Source organism: Numida meleagris, chromosome 2 (genome assembly GCF_002078875.1).
Source record: "Numida meleagris isolate 19003 breed g44 Domestic line chromosome 2, NumMel1.0, whole genome shotgun sequence".
NCBI classification, from domain to species: domain Eukaryota; kingdom Metazoa; phylum Chordata; class Aves; order Galliformes; family Numididae; genus Numida; species Numida meleagris.
The window spans coordinates 114,416,284-114,440,170 of record NC_034410.1 but is presented as its reverse complement, the minus strand read 5'-3'; the positions used below and the strand labels follow the sequence as shown (position 1 = coordinate 114,440,170).

Genomic DNA, 23,887 nt, shown 5'->3' with positions numbered 1-23,887 from the left:
CTATCCTTGCCTAAACCAATTTATCTTCTGTCTAGCTTTACTGATAGCTACTGAGAACAGAGCTAATGGTTTCTATCCTGGGGTCTTGATCAAGAGATGTAAAGGCTGGCTCGCAGTCTGTTATTCTGAGTGAATTTAGGGTTTAGATTTTTTCCTCTGTGCATTACTGAGTAGATATATAGACTGATTTACATTTGTCAAGAAGAAGCACTAAGTAAAATATTTTCATGAAAAGGATAAAAAAAACTCTGAAACAGACTGTTTGGGAAGCACTGTGCAGGAATTTCCATTATGGGAGTTTTAAAAACAGATAAGACAAGTGTCAATCCTGAATTATCTAAGAATAACTGATCCAGTGTTGGTTAAAAGGTTGGATATGTTGAATTCAGATCCTCATCACGATTCCTCAGTGCAACTCTGTAAAATTTGATCACTATAAAAAAAATACCATGGCAGACTGCCAATGGCTGAGATTAGTACATTATTAACAAAACTGGGAGACAGAATATACATGTACATGAGAAAACTATCAAAACTGATCACAAGTAAATAGTGAACTTCAGTGTTGTGACTACCTCTGAGAACAAAAACAGACTATTTTTACTTGCATCACTTACTAGACAAATTAATTTTAGTATCCTGCTCGCATAAGAAATAAAATCTGTTGATTTAAAAAGACAAGTAGCTTTAAACAAAAGTGTCATTTATAGTTTGGCAGGAGAACACATTACACCTTGCAACCAACTGATTCTTAATTCTTTTGAAGAAAACCCTGTAAGAATTACTATCAACTTGCTACATGCCATCTCTTAGTATCTACTGAGCACCACTGTATCATTTTTTTTTCAAAAAAATGGTATACTCATTTATACTCTTCCAGTATTATTCTAACACCTATAATAATGTAAATATTGACACTCTTTGTCTCATGTATGTGTAACAGATAGTTCAATTTTGCGGTTCCAGAATGCTTTTCTCTGTGTACCAGGACTGCCAGTGCACACATGAAAGATGCTGTTAGCTCTGAGGAAATTTCACCATCAATCTAGACTCTTTTTACTGCCATGAGGAACAACGATAGGTTTATTTTCAAGCTACACATTAATTTAAGGATGGCACAATCTAGTCACATAAAGAAAATAGATTCTCTTTATGGCCCACTCAAAGAGCTCTAAATCAGCATCATTCTTATGAGAATATTCAAAATGTAGTACAATTACCATACTTCTCAAAAGGCATGAAAATAATGATTACTCACTTAAAAGACAACAGAAATTCTCTCTTAACCTTTTCTGTTCATCAGTTTCTTAGTTATCTTTCTTCTTGTAGCCCTGTGCCCTCCTGCATTTTCACCACTTTTTGGTGCATCCTGAAGACACACTTCTGTCAGTGAGCTTTAGGTCATATTTTGTGGGTACACAAGTTTATGTGAATATACATTTATGAGTAAATAGTTATTAAAAGGCAGTTGTGATATTTTGTCAAAAGTTTTGTTTTTGACATCAATGTAGACTGGATTAGCAAATGAAAAACAAGAGCCACTTCACTAAAACCATCCCACAGACCCAAGTACATATCAACTTAACGGAAGTTGGTCTATTTCTTTAGTTCTTGCAGAACAGGTGCCTGTGAATACCTTTTTGCTCCTTATGAGTCTTGATAATGATTTCATTTAATTTAAAAGAAAAACATCCCGAGGTCATCCGTTCAACTGAGTGTCTTCAGTTCTCCCACACTGCTGCCCCAAACTGGAAAAAACATCACCTTCTACTAGAGACAGTATGCCTGTGTGGAAAGCTGATGCTGCCAGGAGTTCACATTTCTGCCTTCTCCAGAATAACAGACAGAATAAATGTCCTTTCATTCGCTATTCCTTCTGATTATTCCTTCTGGTTAATCTCTTCTAATTCACCCCAATATTGAGGGTATATGTATCAAAGACCTTTGTTGTTCTCAACAAAAAGTCTTCAATGCATACATAAATATTAAGGCAGGGAAAAGATACATGTATTGTCTTTACCTAAGTGTTCTGTAACAAATCCCAACATGCTTTTTTATTCCCCTTCAAGTTTTATGACCTGCATTATGCTCCTGACAGTTAAATCCTACAGATGCCTGAAGCATTAAATCCGGAAAATGTTTCTAGAAAACACAATAGAATGTTGCTGGAATTAATCCAGAACAATCAGAATTTAATGGAGGGTTATATATCTACAACAGAATTCCAGGACTGATTTAAAATTACAACACAAGATTACTACTCTATTAAATGCCATAGTGGTTTCTCACAAGAGGAAGAATGGGTGAACAAAGTCTGGCTTGATATACTAGCAGGCTTTTACAGTGTCTGTGGGTGGTACTGAGATATTGGTATCTTTAACAGCTATTGATCACCTGCTGTTTTAGTACAGAGGAGGTAGGCCCACAGCAGGCTTTTTCCTACATCTCTTTCTGAGCAAGTCTCAGTACAGTTACAGCTGCTCAGGTCCATTAGCAAGTTACTTAGGTTTTGTCTTCCATTTTCATTTAATGAACTGCAGAAGACCTAGAAATGAATCAGCATTTTTGAAAACTTAAAACTAGAACACTGAAAATGTGCTGTTTGACAGAAAGAAAGCTGGCATATATGCAGAGCTCTATGTCCAGGCTTTTTTATTGTTAAATAACTTAATCTTCCTTTTGTCTGGAACTTTGGGAGCAAACACACAGATGTACAAAATGCAGGTTTATCCTTTTACAGAAGTAGCTTTCTTGTAATATCAAGTTAAAGCTGTAATTCTAAGCAGACCTTCATGACATGATTCAAGAACCTTGAGAATATTTATTCACTACAGAAGCTTAATTTATGCACCGAATAAAGTGAAAATCAGATATGAAAAGGAACGATACTAATTATTCAGATCCTTGTTAGGCTGCATATCTTACACATCACTGATCAAAATCTATGGCTTGAGAATACCTACATGAATGCTTTAATAGTCCAATGGTTTGATCTAGAATACTTCTCCATATATTGATCTAGAAATACAGTACAGTCGCTTAGTCATTTTAGTAATTAAACTGTGGTTTCTGCAAAGAATAAGTAGCAGAACTTATTAAAATAATAAGGTAGATGTAAATTAAAATTCAGAAATAATGAATCTTATCTATGGTTAATGATTCCAGTATTAAACTATTTTTTTTCTCTCACTTCAAGGCTGAATTTGTCCGTCTTGGAATTTTGCATCCTATTTCTTGTTTATGCCTTCGTCTTGAGGTTGGAAGTTACCACAGGCTGGGATATATGTTCCATATGCACAATAGTGATTAAGCCTCCACTCAGCCTCTCTTTGATCAACTGAATAGGTTGAGCTCTTTAATCTTCACTTCATAAGGCTTGTCTAACAACTTCTGGATATTCATGCTCCTCCTTTGAAGTCCTTCCAAGTCTCCGAACATCCTTTTGAAACCACGAATCTGATAACAGGATATTCTAGGAGTTGGATCGTTACAGGGTAGACTGTATTTCCCATTTTCAGTTGGTACTCCCTTTTAATACAGCAATTTCTTGTCACACATTTGCACTAAGAGTTCACGTTGATTATCTATTCACAACAGCCTCTAAATCCTAATATTTTATTATGACAAAATCAAAATACACAATGTGAAACAAGCACAATGTCCTCAGGAATCTTGCCTGCAAAGTTAAGAACCACAATACTATTTCCCACTTCCCTCCTGGGCTTCCCCTTCATTCAGCACATGAGTCACTACTTATTAAATACTGTTAATGATCTTAAATTATTTTTATGGATGATAATTAAAAAAAATTCAGTCAACATTAAAAGAAGATAGTTTTAAAAACAACAACAAACCCCAAACTAGGAAAACTCACACAGACATTAACATAACAGTCAGATGAGGGTTAAAATGTTTGGTCAGGTCTTGCTAGGGAACATCAAGCTCTTACCCACAGAGAGCACCTTACCTGTTTGCGCATGACATCTGTAGCTTGCATGATATAGCGAGGTGGCAGCCCATGGCTCCGAGCCAGAATGATCGCCTGCTCCAGGGTAACACTCAGGGTGCAGCTGCAACAGAAGACTGAGGTCACTAATCTGCTAGCAATGGTTTGCTTTAGGTAATGGTTTGCTTTTCCTATATACTAACACACTTTTAAAATAATTTTCTTTTAAAAAGATATGCACAGAAAGACTACATAGGAGATCTTCCCCCTAACATCTCCAAACACCCGAGGCCTTGCAGGTATTAGCTTGGACACAAAACATTTCTCAAATGGAAAGATTTTGAATGTAACCAAAGTTACAAGCAAACGTATTTTCTTTTTTTTGTTAAAAACAAACAAACAAACAAACAAACAGTAATCCTCAATGCCAACTATGGCTCGACTAGTGCATGAGAAAGTGAGTACACAGAAGAGAATTTTTTGTCATTGTAGAAATCTCTTTCCACATGACTTCCACACAAGTTATCTCTCACTCTTCACCGCTAATGCAGAACCCAGCTTAGCTTGGGTATTCTCATGGCACTTTCTACACTGCAATCCAAATAAAGAGATATTTCTCCTTTTTAAAGAAAAGAAATAAGAAAGAAAGGCATTCCTTCAAATAAATTATCCTCTCCTACTTTGCCATCTTTTTCAAGTATATGTGTGAGGACAAAAACTGCTCCAAGTACAACTTCCCAGTAAAAAGGCTGAAACTGCTTTGTCAGAGCAACCAGGAAATCTTTGGAGCCAAAGATCTTGGCTGTAAGAAAACCTGTTATCATAGTAGACAAGAAGGACCAGGGAAAGTCATTCTGGACTTGCCAAGTGACTCGTGGTGAGGACAAGGATGGATAGGCAGCTTCGCATACAATCAAGACCAAAGCTATAGAAGACTTCCAGATAAAGGCAACAGAACTATGTAGGAACGGGTGGGTGCATTTTAGACAACATGTCTGAGGGCTGCTATCATCCAGGAGGTGACAGCATCTGCATTCTGCACCACTAAGCTACTTGATAATCTTTCTGTTCAAAACCAAACAACTGCAATAACCAAATCTCTTCAAGCAGAAATATGAGCTGCATAGAAAATGATACTACCTCAGCAGAACCTGACAAAAACTCTGTATTTCAAGTTCAAATAATAAAGCTGAGACACATGGTTAAAATGCACTTTTGAGTAGCCTTTTGGCAAAATCCTGACCAGAAGAGATTCTGCATAGCTTACATTATGCACACAGAACAGACAATATGTTTCAATCAAACACTCATCTTGCTGAGCAGAAGATCTGTAGGAGGTAAAATGTGTCTGCTCTTATTTTCTTACTGAAAAAAAAACCAACACCCTGACATGTTTTAAATACCGCCAAGTAAATTTATGGACTGTAAAAATTTTCACAGTAGTTAGTGTAGAAGATATTAAATTTGATCCATATCTTTATTAATGGCCCTTTGTTAAAAATGTATAAGCTAAGAGAGTTTCTTTAGTAATGAAATCATTTTTATTCCCCAAGTTTCTTACGTACACTGACCTCAGCTAACTTGAATCAAAAGTATATTGATCTTTTGTGTTATATGTTTGGTTCAGGTGAAAAACAACCATTAGACTAGAAATTCTCAATGCATTTTTTTTATCTTGTCTTTGAAAGGTTAACTATCACTCAAAAAAATACATGCTTATAATGTTTGCCAGCACCAAAATCTAAACTTCTAACCCTCAAGAACAGCAAAGGCAGCTTTGTCCCGTTCAAAACTGGAAAAAGGAGAAGTAGATAACCTAATTTAATAGATGTAATCTAAGACAGAGAAAAGGGATAGAAAGTTTATCTGTAGGTATAATAGACGTCAATGTGTTCGTCAATGTGCAGCTTTCAACCAACCAGCTGTTGAGCCAGCTTTCCCATAACTCCCATCTTCCTGGAACCCAAAAGACTGAAAGAACAGAGAAATCATATTCTCCATGAGTGAATCAAAACTAACAAAAGAACACTGTAAATGAAGGTCAGCTTGAAGAACTAGATGCAAACACTAATCCTGTATTTGGAAACGACTGCCAAACTTCTCCCTATACAAAACCTGATGAAGTGGGCAGTGATGACGGACATTATGAGCCATTTACATTTTGACAATGCCAAGAACAGTTCAGAAATAAGGTTACCAAGTGTGTAGACATAATCAAAGTGGGAAAAAACACAGACAGAGTAAAATAGCATAATTAAGCTATTACAGAGATAGTCTGTTCATATGTTTCATGATTATACTGTAGTAATCGCCAAAAATTGAAGAGATCACCTCAAGGCAAAAAATAACTATATTAATTCTGAGGATAATATTAAAATATCCTTGGAAATCACTAGTGAAGACACTCAAGATAACAGCAATGATGATGTTGACTATCAGTACAAACCTTTAATAAAACATTTTATATTCAAGTTTAAGTAATGCTGGTTAGATACATCCACTGTTTCTTTTTAAATATGTTCTTACTTTTTAAAGTATGTTAAAAAATGTTAAAATAGGACCAGTGGCATAATTTCATTTCATATTTCATTAGAGGTACAATATAATATTGCTAGATTTTGTTTCTCTTGAGTCATGCAAAAGGTCTGATGAACGGCAGTCTTAAAAAGAGAATTAAAATAAAAATGATGGCTTGCGGTTTTTGTTGTGTAATTATGACAGAAAGTACTACTTTCTAAACACAGCAAACAACAACAATGAAAGAACTTCATTTTAGCTGAATCAGTGAACGAATTGGTAAGACGGTGTCCTCTTTTAATTCTGACCAAAAACCTTTCCACGGGGTTATGCTGAACTGAGTCACAAGTAGACCTGTATTTACATGCTGGTGCTTTCTCCCGGATTTTTAAATATAGTTCTTGAATCACTACATATTCATTATCACAAATCAAAATGTTCTGGAAACCAGCTGTAGAAGAAACGAATCCACACACAAAGCAGCAGATGGTATTAAAGTTTACAAAGCGATTTAGAAGCAGTTCTGACCATTGGAAGTATCTGGTCATTTGGATGAAATCAGTCCAGGCAACCCAAACTAGGAAAATACTAGGGGAAAAAAAAACAAAAAACCTTCCAATGCTCTCGTAACATTATGCTATGGGAAGTATAAATTCTGAATCCATATATTTTAATTTTACTCTGTAAACAAATCTAAATCTGTTTTCACTCTGTCTCTCTTCCTCTCATCTCTTCTTTTATGACAGAAAAACAAAAGACCCAAACTCCACATCTCCGAATTCGTGTCAGTAGAGTCGCAGATTCTTCCCCTTAACAGATTACGGCAGCATTCAGCACAGGCATTTGGCTTTCCCAGCACAACTGGGCTGAGAATTCCTCATCCATCCATTTGGTTTCCAAGGGGAAACAGAAGGGGCTGCAGCTGCTCCCATTCCCTGCCTGCTATCTCCTGTCTCCCATCAGTCATGGCAATATTGAGGTGAAGACTGCATACAAACTTTCAATTATCTGCTGTTTCAGACCATCCTGAACAAAAGAAGTTAAATCATTTTCTGTCACCAGTGTCCCCAGCAGAAGAATTGTGGGTTTTTTGTCTTTTTTTTTTCTTTTTCACTTTCTTGTGACTGAATATGATTTTTTACTAAACGTTTGCAAATCTAGTGGTCAGACATATATATACACTGAAAACCTGATTTGTAAAAGAGGAAAACAGATGGAAAATTTCTGAGAAATTATTTCATAGCATCTTATTTAATGTCACCTGAAAGGAAAACTAATCTGAGCTGATGTACAGCACAGTGCCTACAGAGCTGCCACTGAGCAAATTGAATATTTATGTTACCAGAGTTAAAAGAATCTAAAACATTCAAGTCATCGGCAGGTTTCAATTAGGATTCCAGCCATCCTGCATCCAAAGGGGCAACAAAGCCTCTCCCAGAAAAATGCCCTAAATAAAAAAAATGAGGTGAAACAAGTTGGTTTAGTAGTTACCATATCAATTACCACAGTCAGAGATGTCGAGATGGATTATGTTTTGGTTATGTGAAGAGAAAAAAATATGAAAACGATGCATGAATGCTTAGCCTAATTAAAATCTAAAGTTGTTACTCAAAATGTAGTTCGATGCCCTTGTTATATCTTTAACTAATTTTTCTCTTTGTACATTGTAAGCAAATTGTAAGCACATTTGACCACCTTTTAAGCCAATTACATCAAGTATTTTCTTGTTTCTTCTGCCGTTTAAAATAATGCTTCTAGAGCAGGTATTATTTTGGGGATAATTCTCTGCAATTACTAGTGATGGCCAGGTAATACATACTGATTTTGACAGGAAACCCAAAGAATAACCCATAATAAATGAAAAAGAAGAGAAAATGTTCAGTACTATAAGAAATAAGCACAAAAACTGCACGTACATCAAACTGAAGAGTCTCCTACAATTTCTAAGCTATTGTCATTGTGGGAATATGGATCCATGCAGGCAAATACTGAAGTTTCTATTCTCTATATATATTCCCTATATATGCCCGTATATTGAAACTTTGTAGAACAGAATTTTTGTTTTTCTCACAGGGAGAAAGAAGTTCAGCCATCCAGCAGGTATTAGAGATAAAACGCACCTGAGGTTTGTGCAGTAAAATACAATACTGTAATTTACAATTACAACAAAACTCTACTGGAGTTCAGGACTTATGTTCAGTCTCTTTAAGGCCTTATAATGAAGCGGAGGTGTTCTCAGTGAGGAAAGATCACTGCCTCAAAATCAGCTTTGGATTGAGCACAAGTAATAAGGGTTTGTTGTGGTTTATCCCAGCAGACAGCTAATCACCACATGGCTGTTCAGTCACTTCCCCTGCAATGGGACTGGGGAGAGAAGTGGAAAAAAACTCATGGGATGGGATAGTCTAATAGGACAGAAAAAGGAAGGAAAAATAATAATAATAATAATAATAAAAATAAAATAATAATAATAAACAAAGTAGTGCAGTTGGTCACCACCTGCTGACTGATGTCCAGCCACACACCGAGCAGTGTGCACCCCTGCAACCCACAACCCCAGTTCTATAGTTCTGCATGATGCCATATGGTATGGGACATCCCTTGGGTCAGTGTTGGTCAGCTGTCCTGGTTCTGTCCCCTCCCAGCTCCCTGTGCACCCCGAGCTCCTCACCAGCAGGGCAGTGTGAGAAGCTGAAGTCTTTGACTCAGTGTAAGCACTGCTCAGCAACAACTAAAACATCAGTGTGTCATCAACATTATTCTCATCCTAAATCCAAAACACAGCACCATACCAACTGTTAGAAAGTAAATTAACTCTATCCCAGCCAAAATCAGGCCGTTTGTCCAAAACTTATATTGTTGTGCAAAATTATAGCAAGCCATACTCTGCATGTGAAATATATTTAATTACAGTGACCAAGTAATCATAAACAATGCCTCAAAAAAGTGATTAGGGAAAATATTACTGCATCACAAAGAAATGGATAGTTCATAACTGAGGGGACTTCTGCCTCTTATCTTTCAAACATCAGCAAGCACGGATTTCCTTCATGAGAGGCACCACTGCAAACATGCAGTTGTGCAAACCTCAAAACAAACATATCCCAACTCCCTTAGTGGACATGAATCCCCATCCCATGACAAGATAATACAAACCAGCACTACCTGGTATTTTCAAACACAAACTATCATCACAGAATCATTAAGGTTGGAAAATACCTCTAAGATCAGCTACAACCATCAGATCATCTCCACCATGCCCACCAACCCATGTCCCTCAGTGCCACATCCACACATTTCTTGAACACCTCTAGGGACAGTGACTCCACCACCTCCCTGGGCAGCCTGTTCCAGTGCCTCACCAATCTTTCTAAGAAGAAATTTTTCCTAATATACAACCTGAATCTCCCCTGGCACAACTTAAGGCCATTACCTCTCGTCCTAAAGTCCTGACTTGCTGAAGTAAATGACATGGTTTTAATCAAGCTAAGGAATCAGTCCTAAGTAAGTATACGTTATCCGTATATCAGTGCTAACCTCAGTTAATGGCTTTTGTAGTTTACAAATATTATTTTGAACAGGTTTGTTAAATTCAACATTAGTGATTTTTAATCCTGAACATGCAGTATGTAATGATGACTTTTTCTGTAGCTTATTAGGAATATCATTATCTTCCAGTATATTTCCAGACATAACAGGAGACTGTTCTACATTTTCAAAGACAGAGAGCTTTCTGAAGAATAAAGGAAAAAAACATGTCTGTCAGTCTTTAAAAGCTGCACGTCTTTCTGATAAGAACATCTTCTCAGAAACACTCATCCTCAAGATCTTTCCACCTTTAATCAGCTGAAAGTGTTCCAAGGGGTCACCTAAACCAGTCACTACAGCTTTTTGTTTTATGAAAGAACAACATCTCCAAAAGATTCAAGATTTGCTTTTTGGTTGCTCAGTCATACTTGCAAAAACAAACAGCAAACATCTAAAGGCAAAAAAAACATCAGTCATTATCACCTGTTCTGAACAGAAAGTCTTTTACATTGAAGGCTACTAAGCCGGCAAGTAAATCTGTCTGTTGGAAAATTGCAATTTACTTCTCGTATTCTAAGATCTCAGGTTACTCTCCACCTCAGAATTTAAAGATTTGGAAAAGTTTTTAATGCTAGATTGTTCTAGAGGATTTGTTGTATTTTTGCTATAACATAGCAGAGTTTGTAAGGAAAAATCAGATTCTCCTCAGGACCTGGATTGTAGGTAAGACAATACTGCAGCAACTGAAGAGCGATGTTTCTATAGAGCAAAGTGATTGAGTCATCTATCAACTTCGTTGTCAAATGTCTATCCTAGTCCATAATGTTACAATGCATCCAAAAAGGAAAAAAAGAGCACTATGAAATTCATATTAGCAGGAAGTTAGATCCACCTGTCTGTCTCACTGCACTTCTCTGTATTTTCAGATTGCATTTTAAACAAAATGGTATCTCAGAATTTAAAGTGTGTAAGCAAACTCAATGACCACAGTCCTTCACGCACACAGTGGAAATTAACTAAGCAAAAATGTGTCAGGTTGCCAGGGAAAGGCAAATCTTAAAATAAAATGATCACTGCTCTAGAGATAACTTATTTGTGTGTGATGTCTTCTTTATATCATCTCAAGGCAAATTCCTGCATATTGATTATATAATTATTTCAAATATTAGACAGCAGAGAATAAAATACTATCCAAAATAGTATTAGGAAAACAGAAGTTTTGTTTATGCTTCAGTAGGGTGAGGTATCACAAACATACAGTGATTGCAGACAGACATAATAAAACTGAAATTAAAATAGAGAATCTTCATTAAATGTTGGAGAGTAGCCAGAATAGGTCCTCAGCTCATGCTGACCTGCGCCCTATAGTCAGTCCCACCAGTCCCTGAAAGTCATCTTACTGTGGAGTTCACGAGTTGCATCTGCAAAACTTCAAGGAGATTTTATTTTTTTGTAACACTGACTCATTGAGCTCAGAACTAAATTCCTACCCCCCCATCCCCCCCCCAAAAAAACCACATTAAAATAATCTAAAAGGAAGTATTCTTATGATAGAGCATCTGAACTATAAAAATCAGTGTTCCTGTTTTTCAACTTGTTTTATCTAATTCACTAAAAGGCAGCTGGCCATGCTGGACAGCTTATGGCATTCCTCTGCTTCACTGTGTGGAAGATGGAGCCGGTTTAGCTGGATCTCAGGAGTTGTGCCAGCTGCAGGAGACAGCATAATCAACCCTTGGCAAAACCTGCCTCATCATTCAGCTGAGTGCTGCCAGCCAGCACCCCACCGCTTGAAGGATGGTAATGCAAAGGAGAGACTTTCTAGAGGGGAAATTAAAACTCAGAAAAGAAAATAAGACTAGGAATTTTTCTGGGGTACATCAAGATTATAAAAGACTTCTCTCAATCCTCCAGGAAATGCAAAATTTTAAATAAACTTGGGATTTGTTTCGTTTGGATGCTTTAAATGATTCCTTTGAGCTTGTAAGTCCGATGGTCCCTGAATAGGCTTCTGCAGCTGCTGCACCTAATTTCATTTTGGCATGGAAAGAGGCGAAGGCATGTCTGTGCAGCCGAGTCTGCTCTTCCCCCTCAAGCAGGAGCTAGCATCATGATTCAATAAAATTTAAAAGTGCCTTTCATCACCTACATTTGTGCAGAGTGATTACAACTTCAAATGGATCGAACACAAGTAAAGAAAGCAGAGCATTGTTTACAGGGTGACAGTTGATTGGCAGGCAGAAATATAATTATGGATGATAGAAAAGGGCAAAATAGAAATACAAACTATCGATTTCTCAGGCTAATTTAGAGTTCTGTTCCCGATGTTGATCAACAAGGCATGTTCATTTAGGATAATCCAAGGGCAGTCTGCTGCATTCACATGTCACTGAGGACAGCGAAGGCTAAAGGGACTTATTTTTTCACATCCTTGTTTTTCTTGCAACTGAAATATATTTGGAAAGAACTGCTGCCTGAAGTAGATATAGGATTTCAGGCTCTAATGTAAATTGGTAAACATATTGTCATAATAAAAATCAAAGCAAAGCAATCACCAGCAATTCAAAATCCTGAGTATTATCTCGGATATAGGGATGAAACTGTGAACTCTGTCAAGCTGTTTTAGCCTAGCACAGTGCAAAAAGCAATTTAATATGGATCACAGAGAAGTCAGAAACCAAGACACTGCTGATCCAGAGATCAGCAATCACTGTCAAAGCAGACCAAGCTGTTCGTTCACTATTCTTGGCTCTTCTGCACTGGGACTGCCATCCAGCACCACCCTCCAAAGCTGTCTGGGATTTGCTTCCTACCCGTTAGGTGACAAAAACCCCCATTGTCAATGCATGACACCTAAGTCGAGGCAACACGGTAAAGACTCTCCAATCATTTTAGTAAGGCATAAATTGAGTGAGGGAAGGTTGAGGTTTAAAGAATACTAAATTGACAGATTCATGCTTTGCTAAGTTCCCACTGCCCAGGAAAAAAAGAAAGACGCTGACCAACCAAGAACACCCTGAACTCTTCCACAGACTCGGAGAAGCTCTTCCATTAGAGACCAAGCACCAAAATTAGGCCAAAATTAGAGTTTTGTTTGTTTGTTTTTTAAGAAAGCATATAGGAAACTTGCTCTGAGATCACTGTTCTTCATTTTTAAGCTGGCAAGAAGATTGAAAAATGAAGAACATACTTCCTAAGTTTATCTGCAATCACAATTCACATCTTTCTGCTATCTGCTTACATAGTGGAAACAGTAGATAATACCACTTTTCAACTCATTTAGTATCTGTATCATAGTGCCAAAAACTTTCAGTCATGAGCTCTTGGTCTGGGCCTACAAAATGTGCACTTCTGCAACTGGTTGAATTCAGCAACTTCACAGTATTTAGTTTCTAAGAACACAGAGGGCCAGACACACCACTGAGTACAACTAGAAAAAAATATCCTCTCTTGGAAAAATCAGTAACTAACTTCAATTTAAAGAACATTATTTTGCAAGATTATCTGCCCTGATTAAATAATATTCCACGAAACAAGCAGAAGAATACAGCCCTCAAGGCTACAGGGAAGAGGCAAAATCTTCTTTGTCTGTGGGACTGGATCACATCCAGCCTCTTATTCTTCTTTCTCTCCTTCCCACAGGATTTCATGATGCTGCAAGAGTTTCACTCTACAAAGCATCAAGAGGAGCAGGTTCACAAAAAAAACACAGCAGAATTTAGCAGCAGAAATTTCAGGAACACCCAGCAAGCCTACTGGCTGGAGATGAAACAAGCTTTCTGTCTGGACAAAGGCAATTTCAGAATGCCAAAAAGCAGAGTCTAGTGCTGGACAGGAGAGATGTGGCCTAGGGAGGCCAGAAGGAAAACAGTACATGGTGTTATATAACTTCAAATTCTAAAGACAGACCTCTTCATTCATCAACTTGTATGCACAACAGCAACAGGTAACTCTTGTTTCTTGGAAAGAATAAAAAAGCTTCTTCAACTTCTGTTACTTCAAATAATAGCATGGGAATTCCTTCCAAAATATATGAGTTTTCTTCTGAACTTTCAGAAATTCAGAGCAAAAACTCTGAGTACCTATAAATCTCAAGTAATGCGTTCCTCTCTCCTGGAGGGTCTATCTCAAAATGTCTGTGATAATGCCAAGAGTTGATGTTTTTTTTCTCTGAACAGATGGTGGCCACAAAGGCAGTATTATTGCACAGCTGAAGTAATGCTATCTTGTGTACAAAAGCTGAAATGGATTCTTCCATAAAGCAGAACTAGTCATGCTTTACAGAAAAGTGTTATGCAACTTCGTATAAAAAGGTTGTCTTGAATCCTTTAACATCTAGATGGAAAACTACATGTTAAACAATTATACTCCATTCCCACCGCTTGTAATAATATCTTGAAATCCAATGTGTGCTGGCTTTCTAACATTTTTCTTATTAAATATACTTAATTAGACATTTAACAGTTTTTACCTTTGAATTAGTCTTAGTTTTGAGCAGGGATCTCATTAATAATTCATTTTCATTTAAGAGTAATCATCTATTTGGGCTATTGAAGTTGCTCCGACTTCATTCTTAAACAGTAAGAATTTTTGGCACAACCATATTTGGAAGTTCAGAACTTTATCCAAGAAATTGTGAGGAAACTCAGAGGAGGGGTTTCTCGGTTTTATATAAAACAGCAGAATCAAGCCCAAAGTCTCTTCTGATCACGTAAGACATGAAATTTGTCTTATTCAACACAGAAATGTCTTCAGAAGGATACTCTGGAATAAAGAATCTGATCTTAAAAGCACATGGCTTTGAAGAAATAGTAACTAACAGCAACTAACTGACATGAGGTCAATCTGATCATTATTTTTTTTTCCCTATTCTTCAGAGTCAATATTGTTTTGTTTTGTGGGCCTTACACAAGGCTGATTTCCCACTCCCTATCCCCAATCTTGTTTACTCTTTCTCAGAGCAATGTTTACAAGCAAAAATCATTTTAGGAAGCAGAAGCTCCGATGCACAAAGACAGACATTATGAGAAAAGCTTCTCGTTATACTATTTTCATGGAATCATAGAATCACCAAGTTTGGAAAAGACCTACAAGATCATCAGGTCCACCTGTCCACCTATCACCAACAGTTCTCACTAGACCATGTCCCTCAATGCAACGTCTACAAGTTCCATGAACACCTCCAGGGACAGTGACTCAACCACCTCCCTGGGCAGCCCATTCCAGCGCCTGACCACTCTATCAGAAAAGTAGGATTTCCTAATGTCCAGTCTAAATCTCCCCTGGTGCAACTTGAGTCCATTCCCTCTCGTCCTGCCACTAGTTCCAAGAGAGAAGAGGCTGACTCCCAGCTCACTACAACCTCCCTTCAGGTAGTTATAGAGAGCGATGAGGTCTCCCCTGAGCCTCCTCTTCTCCAGACTGAACAATCTCAGCTCCCTCAGCCGCTCCTCATAAGGCCTGTGCTCCAGACCCCTCTCTAGCTTCACTGCCCTTCTCTGGACACTCTCCAGGGCCTCAATGTCTTTCTTGCAGTGAAGGGCCCAAAACTAAAGCAGTACTCAAGTTACAGCCTCACCAGTGCTGAGTACAGAGGGACAATTACTTCCCTGCTCCTACTGGCAACACTATTTCTGATACAAGCCATTTTAAATGAAGGTAAGAGACACCTTTTCTCTGGCTCATCTTCACAGTCTTCTGAAATGACAACTTCATGCCAATCCATGCTATATAGTATTCCCGTCTTCTCATACAGTGATTAATGTTAAATAGCAGCCTTATTCAGCAGTTGCCTAAAACCAAGTGCTGTATACAAAGTGACACTCCCTTGTACCAGAAACTAAGAGCAATACAGTCTGTTGCAAACTCTGCTAACAGACATGGCTGGCACTGTTTTTATAATAACTTGTGTTGGCTATATACAGAGCTTTTGTATTTTTTCATACCTAATAACCTGCATTGCAGCTATCATGCATTTTTTTCCCCTAAATCTGTTTTAAAGAAATGACATTACTTAAAATTAGGATAAAGTAAATGTAGTACAATATACTGGTAATCAAGCCTGCTTAAAATAAGGATTTGAATAGGTCATAAAATCACAGAATATCCCACAGGGACCCACAAGGATCATCAAGTCCAAATCCTAACAAGAGTATTTTTAACTTAACACTACCTGTAATCCATAATTAGGAATTTTTAGAAAGGAGCAGGTATTTAGCATCACGTTCTTGCTTATAGCTTGGGCTTTTGTTGTCCCCCCCCCCCTTCCAATGACAGTCTCAGCTTTTTTGATATAAAACAGACAAAATTGTAGTCTGCCAAACTGGTACACAAACATATCGCAGCCTTTGACTAATACTATTAAATACTAGAGAGCTCAATAATGCCACTATTGAATTTTTTAATACATATAAATAAATGTGTGTGTTAAAATTTTGGACTTGGTGACAACAAAGCTCCATTGGCTATAGTTCATTTTCTGGTATTGTGTCAATACAGACAGAACTTCTAGTTATGACATGGTACAACCTGCGGAAATGCATACATCTTATTTATTTTTTTCCCTTGAATGAAAGCTGTACTACTGTTTCACTAGCATATAAAGCAGATATAAATTTCAGCATTTCTTGCCTGTATTAAGAGCTTAATACAGTGTGTTTTATTCACCTAGGAGACATTTCTTCTGCTGCTTTAGCAGTTAAGGTTTCTGTCTTTTCCTTACTTGAATATGGAACAATCCATAACAACTGCACTGAACAAAATCATACTTCTCATTTCTGTCAATCACTGCAAGTACAGTTATACAATTACACCACAGAACTTGTAAGTATATTTGATACTTAGTCACATACATGGAAAGACAGTATAAGAACTCTACTTAAAAAAGAAAATTCTCCGAACCACAAGGTCTGAATGACTGACTGAAACAAAGGGAGGAAAATAAATTGTCATACCGGTGAACTCCACTGTTGCACATAATGATGTGACAAGCTCCAAGCCTGTTGCAGAGCTCAGAAGAAACTGATAGCAATCCAACTCCAGAAGCACTGCAAGCAGTGTACGCACAGGCAGCAGTGCGCTTTGATCGGATAAAGGACCCTATGAGTCGGTAAAGTTCATCCAAGCAATTAAGAGGCCTCATCAGCTGAAAGAGAGAAAAAGAAATTTTAATATTTCCTACTGAGAGCATGTGAAATGCTTTTTTTGAGTAAGTCTTCACAGATGTGTGTCGGAACAGCAGGATTAAGCTGGGACAGCCAAAGTCAGATTCTGTAATGTACATAAAGAACATGTAGTCTTTTGCTACGTGACTTAGGCCATTTTTTCACTCCCAGACCAGCTTAGAGAGCTGATTTTCAGTTCAATAAACTGAACATATCCATCAGTGCCATTTCCATCAATGGTCTTTTCAAAAAAGGGAAACCACAAAGAGGCAACCTACAACCATAATGCATGCAGAGGAGGGATGCCAAGGCTGGTTAATTGACTCACTGACAAAATCAGATCATAATTAAGAAACACTATCCTTAATTTATACAAATGGCTGTTTTCTAATCGTGACTAACAATAAGGGAAAAGAAAAATGATCAGGAGTGACAAAATATACCACAAAACTAAGCACTACCAAATGGAAAATGAATGATTCACCTAATAAAGAAAGCACCTTCAAATGGAAGGCTGCCCTCAGAAGAGGAACCTTCAGCAGAAGTCTAGCAATGAAAAGCAGCACCCACGGTGCTTTGTGTAAAGAAAAGATTCACAGGACAGTTTTGTGGATTCCATAATTCAATTTCAATTTCTCTTTATACCAGAAACACTTAAAGAATCTAGCAAAATCCTATTACCCAAAGAATGGATATTTTGAAAGACAGATTAATACCCCAAAGACATCTTTAATTAATTAGGGAAATGTCAGCCTCACTTGCTCATTTATGGAGGTAACCTCACTGGAAAGCATATAGGTCAGGTAAATAAATTACAAAAAGTAGTATATTTAAATCTAGGCACAAATAGATTTAACTTGGTTTAACTTGCATCCATTTAAATTGATTTTAACTGGTGCCATTTATGAATACAAAGCTATAGAGAAGAGAACAAAAGTCACAGCTACAGCTACAAACTGAGATCATGCATTCACTCTTAGCTTGCTCCAGTTGCAGAATAAATGCATTAGCTTAACCAAGCATCCCTTGGTTAGATCTGTGTTATGAGTTGCTTTTATCTTACCCTTGACCTTTTTACTGAAATAACAGGTTGGGGGGTAACAAGCACTCCACATGTAGTTAAATTTCTCCTGCTGCGGCTGTGACATTTTAAAAAAAATTAAGTTCTTGACACCATAGAAGGAGAGGCACGGGCACATGTCCTCCTTCCCTTCCATGTAGTCCAGCACAGAGACATGAAACAGGAACTATCGGTCTTCTAATGATCATACTACACGATACAGTCATAAAACTTCAGTCTGTCACAGAGCTCAGTGATGATCATTGCATTTCTCAAGCCACAGTAACTCAATCACTTTTGCTTTTAAGTCAGTACAGACAAGATCCTAGAATTTTTATTTTTTCCTTATTGAGCCGCAATATGGCTATTAACTCTCCAACAATAGGGGAGCATTAAATGAATTTTCCTAGCCCCTGGGATCTCTCAGTCACAGAGGTTTAAAGACAGATGAAAGCATTTGAAGTAAGCCTAAAAGAGCAGGTTCAGAAGGAAGCATGAGCAAGACGCTGAAGAAGTACTTCATTTTGAACAGCAATTCCAATTTTCAGAACTAAAAATTTCTGCCTGCGTCTACTCCTCCATTGCCCAAGCCCCTGCATGCTCCTGGTGTGACTGTATTTCTCTGACAATGCAGTGAAAAAGGAAAGTTACAGTTTTCCTTGTCAGATACACTGATGCCCTCCGTCCTCAGCTGTTGATGCAGAACCACATGGCAACAGATACCCCTTAAAAGAAGGGTGCAACAAAAAGCTGTAAGAGAGTTTCTCCTTTCCTTGACCCCTATAGCTTTGAATAATTCTATTTCTCAACGGAATAAGAAAGCCTCATGAAAGCACACAGTGTGTGTAACATACAAAGTTTAATTAGGTACTTAGCTTTTTTATTTACCTTATCTATGTAAGCTGCTTTAGATGTTGAATTTGGAGGCAGGTTTGACTTGTCCAGGTAGAATGCCCTGAATAAACAAACAAAATACAGCAAAGACTATTAATAGTTTGAACAAAATGTATGAAGGAAACTACTCCGAGACATTGTCCTAAGGTTGGATTATTATCTTATTATTATTACTACTATCACAACAAGAGAGTATCAAGAATCTACAAGGGTAAATAGGTACTAACACCCTTTCTTTAAAGTAACGAGGAACATTTTTCATGTTTTGGAGACAAATTTCTCCTCTGCCCTTCGACAACAGTTCACTGTGAAATTTTAACCTCTACTTAGTAGAAAAACATGTTCTGAAAATGATTTTCACCAAAACATTTATTTGCATCGAGGAAAGGTTTGCGGAAACTGTCAGATTTTAATAGTGACTTTGGAAAACCTGCCATCATGGCATGTCAACAGTGCCTAGATCTTATGCTCTTTAAGTTTTTGTTTGTTTGTTTTAATATTAGTTGTAAATAACTGCAATCATATCAGAACAGAATCCCAAATTTGAAAGCCAGTACTGGAACTGAGAAAACCATATTCAAGCTGATAGTTATAAAACACCCACTGGGATTCCCTGACAGATGAGGTCTCCACTGAGGACCACACAACACCTGCCACTGCAGCAATTCTGGCCAAGGTTAAAAAAAAAAAAAAAAAGAGAGACACAAAATAAATGCACACAAAACGAAACCAAAAACACTGAACTTTAGGAAAACTAGATTTTCCAGAGGAACCTTCAAGCTATTATCCAGCTCCAAGGCCTGAGCACAAGCAGCAGGCCTGGCTAAGGGTCACAGCTGAGTCCTGGCCCAGGCTGGAACTGAAGTCCAGCTGCCCCACACAATGTAGCAACCAAATTTCAGCATATGCTCCCCTAACTTCTCTCATATATACATACATATTTTTAATAATTTTATACTCATGGCTGGAGTTATTCAGAGGGTTGTATATTTGCAGAGCAGAGGTGCAGACCAGATTTGAATAGCCTTTTATTCTTCAGTCCAGAAATATTGTCCTGATAAACAAATGCAGACACCATACAGTCTTGTAGATTTTTCTGCCCATAGTTTTGTAGTTGTGAGAATCATCTTCTGCCTGATTTGAGGTTTGAACCGTACAAAGCACAGCAATGAAAACTGATCTCATTCTGTTATTCCATTAAGCCCTTGTGCGATGCAGAACTTACTCTGTGTTAAAAGAAGCTGGAGACTATTGGAAGGAAAAGAGGTTTGCAGAGAAAATTACTCATAAATCTCTACGAGTAGCCACAGCACATAAAAGCTCCTTCAGCAGCAACAGACCAGCCTTTCTCTTTGTTAGGAAAGCTAAAGAACAAAGCACCTCCCTGCTATCCACTGAACGTTATCAGACTAAAAGCCTTCACTGTTTTTTCCAGCTATGCCACAGGAAAATCTGCTTCATTTTCAGTATATTCAGCACTCCCGTTCTCTTTATGCTATTATTTCAGTAAATTCAGCTGCGTTAAATGAGACCAGAAAACAAATATAGAAGAGTACACACATTAATGGAGTACATGGGAAATAAAAAACTCAGGGTAGAAAATGAAGCAACGTGGACACCAGAATGGGATATTCAATTATAAGAATTACTATATTAATTCAGTTATTCATCAACTTTAAGAACAAAAAAATATCAACTATACACAACATTAATTTTAAATATCAAAATATCCTGCTGCCACTGAAACAATTCTCCTCCACCACAAACAGATAACACTCCCAGATGTTTCTCCAATGCTTTATTTTTATTGCTTTTCATAAAAACTGTCTTCAATATTTTACAGAACATGACAAACTGCGGACAGCATATAAATTTCCAAAGCACTTCGCTTAATTACTAAATGCTTGTTAAGGTCCTTCATCATATTTTATGGGAAAAGTTAATGGCAATCTTGGCACAGTGCCCGGTTAGGACAATATTTTCTAATCAATTTGAAATGAACAAGAATGAAATCATAGTTCTTTGTCTGCAATTGTGATGCTGTTTTTTGCTACTAAAAGCCTTACAATTTCTAGAAATGGTTGTAGAAAAGCCTTCCTTTAAAAAGGAAAAAAGGTAGAAAAACCAGTAGATATTAAAACTACAGGAGATGATTGCTATGTTCCACCTTTTAAAGACATTCCCTCTGTCAAAATGTCAAATAACAGAACAGATACCTCAAGGAAAACTTACTATGGATTGAGGTAACAAATATGTTCAGGTTCAAAAAGAAAAACCTATCACAAAATAAATTTTCCCAGAACTTGCGAATAAGATGCAGAAATATTGATGTTTGCTTAAGATACCCTACAAAAATTATCCGGACATGTAAAAACCTGAAAAATTGAAACCTTGAAAATTAAGCTTAAAGGAGACAGGCATTTCTGAGAAACCCTGTACATGCATGTACATGCACAACCAAGTTTCTAGACTTTCAAATTGCTGTTCTAGGAAGTCTTTATGTTTATCCTGGATGTTGACCATCCATTCTCTGACTGGGAGCAGGGGAAACATAATTGGCTTAAATAGCATTAACTAAAGGCTAATTGGGTCTTCTGCTCTAGAAAGGTCCAAGAATGGACACCATTTGAACTGACAGTTGCTGCAACACAGCATGCTTCCTATACATTTTACTAGCAGTATTTCTGTATCACTATTCATGCTCAAAGTCTAGAAGAAAGAAAACTGTAATATTCTATCTCTATTTAGGTGCACAAGAAAGTAATAGCTTTCATATACACATGATACATTAAGATAACTAACTACCCACTGAAGTCTCAGCATACTGAGTACTCCAAAGAAGTTTGCACACATGAACAATCAGATGTCAGAACACACAAGGACTTCCCACCTTCCATCTTTTACACACCTAGAAAAATACTTATTTCATCAATAAAGGCAATGTGTAGAAGCTCTGAAGTTTCATCATACATTAAGATTATGGATGTCAAGAAGATTTCAACCCTAACATCTATGTCTGTGATACAATCCTATGCACAATGTTATTAGAGAAAGGTTTAATTGTAACAAGAAAACTCCTTCGTGACAATTTCACAATTTTAAATTCTTAAACAGTGAAGACCGTAATATTCTGACCATTCACAGCTTAATTCACAACTTAATGAACTTAATAACTTGGATAATTCGTATTTCATGTGTAAGTCCTTCCTGGCTAACTCTAGGCATAGTGACACACCAGCTTTGACTGTGTCTATTCTAAATGTAACCAAACAGAACTGTGGAAAATAGTTTGTGGGAATAAGGATGTGACCGTAAGGTGAAATGATCAAAATATATACACAGAGAAAAGAGAAGAATCTTTAAATTTAATTATACCAAGAAATGCCAGCCTGCACATCACAGCCCCACTCCTAAACATTTATAAATGCACAAGCAAGGGGAATCACAGTAATGTGATCACAGAAGTGTGAGGACAGAAAGTCCTGGATGACGGAAAATAGGAAAAAAACACTTTAAAAGGCATTTGCTCTATATAACTCTGATTGTTTTTCAAATGTTGCATTTTACCCTCTATTTTTCCAGGGATGCAGAAGAGATCTCTGATTCCAGTATGCTAAACCTCCAATCATCTCTTATTTACTTCCCAGATCACCTGAAATCATCCTGTTTTATTAACTGAAAGTTCTTGGGCCACAACCACTTCCAGGTGCCTTACTGCTTCTCCTGGTACACCAACAGCCAAATCCACACTGAACCCATTGGTACTAACTAACAGCATCCACACTTCCTTATCACAACGTAGATTCCCCTTTTTGATTTGTGATATTCCAGACATGGAATATCCTGTTACGGTGATAACATGTCAAACAGTCATAGGGTAGCAAGCATTTCTACTACATCTACAAGCTATACAAGCTACAGGCTTGCGCTGAATTTGTAACAAGGGACCAGAAGTGAAAGAAAAAGCTTCATCTCTACATTTTCTCTGCATTTGCAGAGTACCAAGAAAACAGAATGAACCAGATGTCATTTTGAGGTGTTTTTATTTTTTAGTGTAAACTATCAAGAAGAATAATCTTCAATTTCTGAACATTCCCTGTAATAAATATTCATCATACTTTGCCAAAAGTCTAAAGAAACAATGAATTTACACTCACATACAAAGAGTATGTAACTGGAAGATAGAAGAAGAAAAACAACAACAACAACAACAAAAAAACCTAAATCTGAGCCAGCTGGAGATATCTTTTAGACCAGCTAGACAATTTAATTTACTTTATCCAGTATCTCTCTATTCATTCTGGTCTTGCTTCACTTTAGATGTAATGAATCCCAATTTCTGTTCTACCTAAAATGTTTCTCATTAAGTTTGTCAGGAGACAAATTTGGCTATTATTTCCTTGTTATGTCCTTCAGAGTGAATATTTAATTTTCAATCTCTCCTTCATAACAATTTTGCATTATAGAGAGTTCAGCTAGAAGTATCTACTTCATTTGGAACCACATCTTAAAATTCTAAAAGGCATCAGATTTCCATTTTTTACAGGCATATAAACTACTTGATAAATTGGTATACATAGCATTGCAGTTCAGTTTTGCTGTTATATTTTTAAGCACAATGCAACATATCAAATATGTGGTATTAAAAATAGGAAAATAGCTTTTACCTACTTCATAAATATTCCACTTCAGTGAAAAGAAAATGTTTTCATAGAATTACTCCCTGAAACCTGTAAGTCTCCTCAGATTACTATGTTCTGAATTTGATGGCAGGAACGA

At 37.1% G+C, this 23,887-nt stretch overlaps 1 protein-coding gene across 6 annotated transcripts in view; it reads right to left on the bottom strand.

The window, feature by feature from the left end:
- PREX2 (phosphatidylinositol-3,4,5-trisphosphate dependent Rac exchange factor 2) overlaps nucleotides 1-23,887 on the bottom strand; it is a 181,448-nt gene that overhangs the window by 11,226 nt on the left and 146,335 nt on the right. For all 6 annotated transcript variants that reach the window (XM_021387325.1, XM_021387326.1, XM_021387327.1 and 3 more), the window contains 3 exons: nucleotides 19,103-19,169; nucleotides 16,945-17,135; nucleotides 3,968-4,070 (listed from right to left, as the gene is read on the bottom strand). In XM_021387325.1, the coding sequence (XP_021243000.1) occupies nucleotides 3,968-4,070; nucleotides 16,945-17,135; nucleotides 19,103-19,169 (361 nt within the window). The remainder of the gene's footprint in view (nucleotides 1-3,967; nucleotides 4,071-16,944; nucleotides 17,136-19,102; nucleotides 19,170-23,887) is intronic.